The sequence below is a fragment of the Astyanax mexicanus genome, chromosome 21 (genome assembly GCF_023375975.1).
Source record: "Astyanax mexicanus isolate ESR-SI-001 chromosome 21, AstMex3_surface, whole genome shotgun sequence".
Classification (NCBI taxonomy): Eukaryota; Metazoa; Chordata; class Actinopteri; order Characiformes; family Acestrorhamphidae; genus Astyanax; species Astyanax mexicanus.
The window spans coordinates 39,453,968-39,462,931 of NC_064428.1; the positions used below are offsets into that span (position 1 = coordinate 39,453,968).

Sequence of the window (8,964 nt, forward strand, 5' to 3'; positions counted from 1 at the left end):
TAAATACACTAAAGAGTAACCGCATCACCAGCATGATTAACTTATTTAAGACTTAGTATTCAGATTTTTATGACTTTTAATTTGCCATATTATATTGCCTACGTAAGAGTATCAACTGTAATCATGTTAAACACAAATTAAAGAGACATTTTATTAAAATTATTTTTAATATAAACTGCAATAGTATAAGAAATATACACAAAATCAGTTCTATAGGCCCCAACACAGAAACCTGTGGGACTCTATTGAAAATTGAAAAATCAAACAGTTTCTACATTAATATTAAAAAAGTTCAATAAAACTGTTAAAGTAAACATTAAATCTGTTAAAGTTCCTTCAATCGTTTAGATATCCGTCAAAGAACCTTTTCTAACATTTTTAAAGAGCATATAGAAAATAACCCATTAAAAATAACTGAAACAATATTGTGTGTAGAGATATGTATGTAGTAATCTGTACAGCAAAATGTATAAAATTATGAATAATAACAACAAACTGCTAACAGAATATGCTTATTAGCATGAGATAAACAAATTAAATGATATGAAACCAAGAATTCGCTCCGTGCACAAGATGGCGTCATTCTATTTCCGGCATTTGAGGGTGTGTGTGAGGAGTTCCGGATTGAGCAGTTCCCGTGGTTTGAGTATTGGTATCAACACGAAGAGATAGCGAGTTAGTTGGAAATAATGAGTGCATGCAGGGTTAAAGAGAGACGACTGACCTTCCAACGGGTAAGAAAGTCAGCGTTACATTGCTGTGTGCCCTTATGTACCAGTTTGTCGCGCTATAACGCCGAGATTAGTTTTCATAAGTTTCCCGTTGACGCTGCGGTGCGTGCTAAGTGGCTAACTAAGATCCGTAGGGATAAGTTCACTCCAACAGTGAACACCCGTGTGTGTGGCCGGCATTTTCAACCGGGAGACTTCGCAGTGACTGCAGGGGGACTGAGGAGGTTACAGAGTGGAGCTGTACCCCTTCTGTTTTCCTGGAATGAGTACACTCTGCCTACACCGAGGCAGAATGTATGGGAGCGCCGCCCGAGAGCAGAGGAGCCTCTCCACGATCTGCCTGCAGACTTGGAGTCGGAGGACGATATGGACACAGCAGCACCTGATCATGATTACTGCTTAACTCCAGCGACAGCGGTGATGGCAGCTGAGATGGCCAATGAAAATGAAGCTCTGCGCCAGAAAATTGGGGAACTCCAACACCAGCTGGAAGTGCTACAGCTGAGGACGCGTTTTGGTATTCAGCGCCTGGCGGGGTCAGACGAGGACATTCGCTTTTACACCAGGTTGGTTAATTAAGCTTTTATCATTATGCTGACGTGTATTTACTGTGCTTTAGTAAGCTGGTTTACCAACTCAGCTTGATCAATGTAGAGTGTATTTTTGTACTCCTTAACTAGCTATAAGAGGTCTGATTAGACTTAAAACAACTATCAGCACAAGCTGATCTAGAGCAGAATTTTTTTCAGCAAGTTTATATAGCTAAGAATAGTTTGAAAAACATGTTTATCTGAGGAAGCTAATTGAAAAAAAAATTGAAAACAAACAAAACGAAGTCTAACATGAACATTGTTACTTTCTAAGGTTTGCTACATACAAGCACTTCCAGGCATTCTGGAAATTGGTGGAGCCTGCAGTCAACACCAAGATGGTGCGGATCACCAGTGCCCAGGCTGCATCTGCCAGCAGCTCTGAAGTCTCTCAACCAGCAACGGTATGTAGCATACAAGGGGTTTTGAGTGGATGTACATTTACAATAATTGTTGTATAAGCAGTACACAGACCATTTACTGATAAAAGTAGTGATAGTACAGTGTTGAACAGTGGTAACTAACCCTGGTCCTGGAGATCTATGTTCCTGCACAGTTTAGTCCTAACCTGCATCTAACGTTAACACACCTGACCCAACAAAACCAAGGACTTCTGAAAAAGTTGGCTAATTAGCCAGACCAGGTTTGGCAGACCACTGTTAGAACCAGATTTAACAGGAACATGGATCTTTAAGGCCAGGGTTGGTGACATTGTATGGTGGTGTTTCTCTGCTAAAGTTATGCTTATTTAAAGGGGAATGGATATGGTGTGAAATGCGAGTACAAACTTTTACCTAATAGCCCACCCTGATTCACCCCCAGCATTTCGATATACAACACTTTTAGGTGATTTTCCAAAAAGGCTCATAATGCTAGCTATAGGAATATAGTGTTTCCCTTCCAAAGAAATGGCTATTTTTACACCATTAACAAACTCAAAGTAGCTTCACACTTCATTTGTAGAAATCGGAGGCCCTAACACTTAAATGAAGCACTGAGAGCTTTAAAAGTGCACAGATAGTTTGTTTAAAAACACTATTGTACCCAAGGGTATGTTTAAGAAGGTACCTGTGTACTTCAAAAGTTCTCAGTGCCTTGTTTTAAATGTCAGGACCTCAGAATTGTACCAATTAAGTTTTGAGCTACTTGGAGTTTGTTAATGATGTAAAAATAGTGATTTCTTTGCATGGGTAATGGTATGCCCTTAACGCTAGTATTGTGTAAGCCTTTACGTAAGGTTGCATTGGCTAAAAGCACTGTATCTAGGAATGCTGGAGATTAATGGAGGTGGCCTATTTGACAAAAGTTCCGACTTATGTTTTACTACTACACCCCAAGTCCATTTCACATTGGATTTTCTTTTTTAAGTAAAGGTACAAAAGCAGGTAAAATACTCATTTTACAGAATAGCACATGGATAGAACTAAGTAAGTATACCTAGTTATATTCATTCTTTTTACAGAAACTTCCACCAATAGATGAGCTGCTGCTGTTCCTCATGCACCTCTCAGTGGGCCTGCCTCTCAGGGATCTTGCAGAACGGTTTGGCATTCACCGCACCACAGCCAGCAGGATTATTTCCACCTGGACACACTTCCTGTACATCCTGCTAGGAAGCCAACGTCTGTGGATCCCCCCTGAAGTTGTCAGAGCTCACCTTCCACCTGAGTTTTCAGCTTTCCCAGACACGCAGGTGGTGCTCGACTGCACCAAAATCTTTTGCCAGACACCATCCTCTCTCCTGCTACAGAGTGAGGTGTTTTCAGTGTACAAATCGCACTCTACTTTTAAGGCCTTGATTGGCATGGCATCCCATGGTGCCATTACATTTGTGTCTGGCTTGTGTGCAGGATCCATGAGTGATCGAGAGATCTTCAAGCTATCTGGCATCATAAACCTGCTCACACCAGACATGGCAATTATGGTTGACAAAGGGTTTCTTGTGGACAACCTGGCTCCATGCAAGGTTTATAGACCTGCCTTTCTCTCAAGAAACACCCAAATGAGCAGGGAGGATGTCAGGCAGACCCAATCCATTGCACGTCTGAGGGTTCATGTGGAGAGATGCATTAGGAGGGTGAAAGAGAATAAACTTTTTGACAAGGCAATACCACTCTCTGTTTGTGGAAGCATTGAAGAGCTATTTAATGTAGCCTGCTTCCTGGTCAACTACCAGAACGGACCACTGGTAAAGGCATGGGCAACTTAGGAATGAAGTCTGGACTCATTGAAATTTTGGCTTACTTGGTGCTTGTAAATAGTTTTATTATAGTTATTATATATTGTAGTTAAATGTTTGCTTATTTGGTGCTTGTAAATATTTTTTTATATGAATAATATAACTCCTTGACCATAATTGATTAAACAGCTGTTATTCACAGTTTCTGTATTACATCTTTTTTTAATTATATAGGCATACACTAAATGGGTACATCTTTAATCCCACTTTGATTTATTTTATCCGTTCTACACATAGGGCAGTTCTAATATTACATCTTGTTGCCTTTCTGTCTCTCTGTATACTTTTAGATTCTGCTCAGTCAGTTTTTTTCTGCTCTGTTGTAGCCAGGAGCAGAAAGAACAGACAAAGAAATCTAAAAGTATACAGAGAGACAGAAGGATTGCAAGATGTAATGATATAACTACAAAGTTGTCCTATATGCGTAGAACTGATAAAAATAGACATTGCATCTCTTTAAACCACTGCTAATGAGATTTGCAGTTACACATTTAATTAAGAACGATTTCTGCATTGTTTTACACATAATTAAAAGCATGGTAGCATAAAGAAAAGGACTCATTGTCAAAACACATTTAAGATTTATTAACAATTAATCAAAACTCATTGAAGTATAATTAGTTTGTAGGAAAATTTACTGTTTTAGTGAGATATCAAACTGCCAAAAGTGGTGAGAAGTCATTACACGGTCATGTAAAAATAAAAAAAGAAATAATCTCCCTTCTCTCTAATGGTTTTAGCCACTTCACAGTCTCTATATATGCGCTGAATAAGAATATCCTCCTCTGCAAATACAACAAAATCACACCACTCCATACCTGTAAGTAGGAGCTGGCCTTGTACCTGCCAGTAGTAGCTGTGAGTCTGCTTTAATTTCATTGTGCCACTCTGCATTTTCAGGTAACTACAGTCCACGTAGCTTTTTGCATTGGGGCATTTAATTTCCACCAATCCAAAGGGTGGGCTCTCAGTCGGGTCAAACACCAGACCATCAGGAGATGACCCTAACCAGGGGGCATCTGGGTGGATGACGAAACCACAAGGCCAGTAATTTGTGTTTTTCATCCGGCAGTACTCCTGGATGGCAACCGGTTCCAGTGCCAATCCCCTCTTCATTGCAGCAGTTTGATCCACTCCCTTTCGAATCCTTTGTGACAGGATTTCTGCAGAACTCTGACCTCTGACATGGCATATTTCCCTGAATCGGGAGGAAGTTATTCTTGGCCTCCTGACTCGGTGCCACTCCACAGAGTTGCTCTGCTCCCTGGTGGCAACCTCTATTTTCCTTGCCATGTCAAATGTAGTGGCAAGTGACTGCAGATGGAGGTGTTGTTGGTGAGTGCACACAAACTGGCAGTTAGTAGGCTCCAGCCTATAACCGTCTACAGGTAAAGGTGGTGGCAGAGGGGCATCTGGATGGCGTACAACAACCCAGCTCACTGGTACTGGATGCTGGTAGGAGATGGGGCTACCCGCCTGGACTTTCCCAAAAGCTGAATCAACCAGCGGGACGTCTGCACTTATGGCCATGGTGGTGATGAGTGGAGCGATGTCTGCAGTGAAGTCCTGGTACTGCTCATCAACTTTAAGGACATCTGGATCTGGCAGCTCCCCTCGCACTGCCTTGTAACGTTTACTCCTTTGAAGAATTAAATTCCACAGTAAGGAGTTTGTACACTCAAACAACAAAGGTTATACAGTAAGCAAAGCATATATAGGACAATTCATATTACCTTACACCATCAGCAACTGTAAACTGCTTTGGCTTGGAGGATAAGAACACCATGTCACTCACGCGGCCTGGTTTTACACCCTATAAATTACATAAACAAATGATCACATAACTTTAAATCATTGTTAATGTGACATAGTACATCAGCTCATGATGTAGCTTGTTGAAGAAATCATTTTGGTGTTGTTGGGAACACACTCACCATGGTTCTTGGCTTGTGCCAGCGTTGTTCTGTTTCTGTGCAGCTTAGGACTGGGGGTACAGCAGCCAGTTTCAGTGTGGAGTAGTGCGCAGTCTGGAACAGTAGTGCAACATTGTGGTTGCAGAGGGCTGTCCCAGCCACACAGGAGCACTCTGCCACTGCAATGTCCACTGGTACACGGTCTTCAAAGACAATCTACACATTAAAAAAATAAATCAGTCAAAACATCAGGCTAAATGAGGGGTGTCCAATTTTATATGCAAAGGGCTGGTGTGGCTGCAGGTTTTTATTCAAGCCAAATAGATGCTAGTCATCTGCTGTTTGAAATCTGATTACACTTGTTGAATTATTTGGTCAGTTTTTGCTGCTCATTGTTTAGCAAAAACCTGCCACCATACCAGAACTGTACATATAAACTGGACACCCCTGAGCTTAATTTTGACAGGTTATCAACTGTATCAAAATGAGAGAATAAGCAATATACAGGACCATTAAAAAAAATTAGAATATCTATGAAAAGTTCCTTTATTTCAGTAATTCAGTTCAAAATGTGAAACTCATTCTATGAATGTATTACACACAGAGTGGTCTACTTTAAGTGTTTATTTCTTTTATTGATTTTTTATTGATTGGTTTATTTGTGTCTCAGATAATTAGAATATCATATAAGACCAATTGATACTTTTGGCAGTGTGATCCATCTGCTGGTGTTGATCCACTGTGTTTTATTATCAAGTCTAAAGTCAGTGCAGTTTTGTTTTCTCACAAAATCTTACAGCACTTCATGCTCCCATCTACTGACTTTTATATTCATTTTCCAGTAGGACTTGGCACACTGCAGAAAGTACATATTAGTCTTATATGATATTCTTATTTTCTGATACACTGATTTTGGGTTTCATTGGCTGCAAGCCATAATCATCAATAATAAAATAAATCAACTAAAAATAGATCACTCTGTGTCTAATACGTCTATATAATATGAGTTTCACATTTTTAACTAAATTACTGAAATAAAGTAACTTATTAAAAATATTCTAGGTCTGCTCCCTGTTTGGAATGCTGCAATCTAAGAACGATAAGCTTATCTAGCCTTTATCACTTCACTTCTCAATTTTCTGAAAATATTTTGAAGTTAGTGAAACACTGAACGGTGTTAGTAAAACAGTGTTAGTAAAACAAAGGAACAGGTGCAGGGTACAAAATACTTACCGCTGCCAAGTGAACCATTAAGATATTTGGACCCTGCATGTATTATACTAAATATACAGTAAAGAACAACAGCCATCACAAGCAGTTTTGGGGTTTCCATGAAAGCTAGGTATTACTTAATTTATAGGTCATTTCACACACGGTTACCAGCTGACCTGAGCTATTTTCACTTTGCAACCTGTATAACCTGTATTAGCTGGCTAAGCTTATTTGGATACTCAGTAAAATGTGGAATCATGTGAAAGTAAACAATAGGGAAACTAGCTAATTAATGAATAGAGATTTTCATTATGACAATATTTGATTATAAAATTGAATGGGCTTACATTCTATACTAACTAGCTAGTTGTAATATATAAAATAACTAAGGATTTTACATTGTTATTTCAGTCCTAAATCACTAAATAGCTAACCCAGCCACATTAAAACCCCAGAACATGAATCTGACTGAGGCTGTGAACTAAAACACTGTTTTTCCTCCCTACTCTGAGGTCGTGAGGTTTTTCACTCTTCCTCATCGACCTGTAACAGGTAGCCCTGACGCTCACTCTCCCTGACGAATCTCTGTTTGAAACTGTGGGCATTGAAACTTGACATTATTTATGTTAAACATAACAATCACACTGAATGTCATTAAAACATCTGACATTGGATAAAACTGTCGTTAACGTCCAAGTTAGACAATAAGCTCAGCTAAATTACAGGGTGTGTAGCTAGCTAGGCTAACTAGGCTGGCTAGCTAGCTGAGTAATAGTGTAACATACCTTCATAGTTGTCGATGTAACTGGATATATACATCTTATATCCTTTCTCCCTTTTGCTCCTCGGGGTTGAGCTGGCCGCTTGGACTATCCGGTGTACATCCGTGATGGTAATTTTCGGAAGGTCTTGGAGGCACCTCGTGTAAAACACAGCCATCTTCACTTCTGCGCGTCTATCCTGTGTACCGGAGCGGAACTATACACACGTACCCTCAAAAAACCGGAACTAGTTACACGTCATCCCGTGCAACTAGCCAATAGCATGACACTAAATACTGAAAACATAATATTAAAAAATACAGCAAAAAAAAAATAAATGTGCAAAAACATCAACTGCTTCTAAATTGTATAAAGCAGTAACAAATAAACAATATTAGATCATTTGTTGGCCATTAAAAGTTTTTTTGTATAATAAATTCAGGCTTATCAATACCTATCTAATCACAATCAGAATCTCTTGCATAGTCTTTCAATCTCTCAATTTCTGTCTTGCATAATAAACCTCTATTTAATTCTGTCATAGATGACTGAAGCCTCATCCACTTTCTGTGACCTATAAAACAAGAGAAAAAAAACAGTAAATTGTACATGATTATAAGTATTATATATATATATATATATATATATATATATATATATATATATATATATATATATTTTTTTTTTTTTAAAGAAACAAATAACATTCTGTATATATGTATATTTTTTCACAGTATTGAAAGTCAGACTGCAGGTGGTTTTACACGTCAGATTTACTGATTCTCCTTCTTTTACTTCTCCAGGAGATTCTACAGTTGTGGTCAAAAGTTTACATACACTTGTAAAAAAACATAATGTTATGGCTGTCTTGAGCTTTCAATAAGTTCTACAACTCTTATTTTTCTGTGATAGAGTGATTGGAACACATACATGTTTGTCACAAAAAAACAGTCATAAAATTTGGTTCTTTCATAAATTTATTATGGGTCTGCTGAAAATGTCACCAAATCTGCTGGGTCAAAAATATACATACAGCAACAAAATTTGTCAATTTTGGTGATGTAGCGAGTTGTGTCAATCAAATTAGCTTCATGTCATGGCCTCTTCACTTCTTGTAAGTGATTCTGATTGACTACAGCTGTTGACTTCTCATGAGCCCATTTAAATAGGGCTCATTTGACCCAGTGATTAGACTCAGCTACAAAAGCTACAATGGGAAAGTCAAAGGAACTCAGTGTGGATCTGAAAAAGCGAATTATTGACTTGAACAAGTCAGGGAAGTCACTTGGAGCCATTTCAAAGCAGCTACAGGTCCCAAGAGCAACTGTGCAGACAATTATACGCAAGTATAAAGTGCATGGAACAGTTGTGTCACTGCCACGATCAGGAAGAAAACGCAAGCTATCACATGCTGCCGAGAGGAGATTGGTCAGGATGGTCAAGAGTCAACCAAGAATCACCAAGAAGCAGGTCTGCAAGGATTTGGAAGCTGATGGAACACAGGTGTCAGTCTCCACA

At 39.0% G+C, this 8,964-nt stretch overlaps 2 protein-coding genes across 2 annotated transcripts; one reads left to right on the top strand and one right to left on the bottom strand.

Moving 5' to 3' along the window:
• The first annotated feature begins 551 nt into the window (after positions 1–551).
• LOC111196805 (uncharacterized) lies at positions 552–3,701 on the top strand. Its single transcript, XM_049469932.1, has 3 exons — positions 552–1,297; positions 1,596–1,725; positions 2,784–3,701. Exons 1-3 carry the CDS (start codon positions 690–692, stop codon positions 3,528–3,530), a joined length of 1,485 nt encoding a protein of 494 aa, XP_049325889.1. The 5' UTR covers positions 552–689; the 3' UTR covers positions 3,531–3,701.
• Positions 3,702–4,121: 420 nt separating this feature from the next.
• LOC125785778 (uncharacterized) lies at positions 4,122–7,682 on the bottom strand. Its single transcript, XM_049469941.1, has 4 exons — positions 7,471–7,682; positions 5,495–5,689; positions 5,294–5,373; positions 4,122–5,199 (listed from the first exon to the last, which is right to left on the bottom strand). The coding sequence occupies exons 1-4, from the start codon at positions 7,474–7,476 to the stop codon at positions 4,242–4,244; spliced, it is 1,239 nt and encodes a 412-aa protein (XP_049325898.1). The 5' UTR covers positions 7,477–7,682; the 3' UTR covers positions 4,122–4,241.
• Between the last annotated feature and the right edge of the window lie 1,282 nt (positions 7,683–8,964).

Excerpts from the sequence above, each read along its gene's own strand:
- LOC111196805 (XM_049469932.1), top strand. The coding sequence starts at position 690 with ATGAGTGCATGCAGGGTTAAAGAGAGACGACTGACCTTCCAACGGGTA. Across the intron at positions 1,298-1,595 it reads GACATTCGCTTTTACACCAG|GTTTGCTACATACAAGCACT; the intron begins GTTGGTTAATTA and ends TTACTTTCTAAG. Across the intron at positions 1,726-2,783 it reads AAGTCTCTCAACCAGCAACG|AAACTTCCACCAATAGATGA; the intron begins GTATGTAGCATA and ends TTCTTTTTACAG.
- LOC125785778 (XM_049469941.1), bottom strand. Across the intron at positions 5,374-5,494 it reads GGCACAAGCCAAGAACCATG|GGTGTAAAACCAGGCCGCGT; the intron begins GTGAGTGTGTTC and ends TGTAATTTATAG. Across the intron at positions 5,200-5,293 it reads ACAGTTGCTGATGGTGTAAG|GAGTAAACGTTACAAGGCAG; the intron begins GTAATATGAATT and ends AATTCTTCAAAG.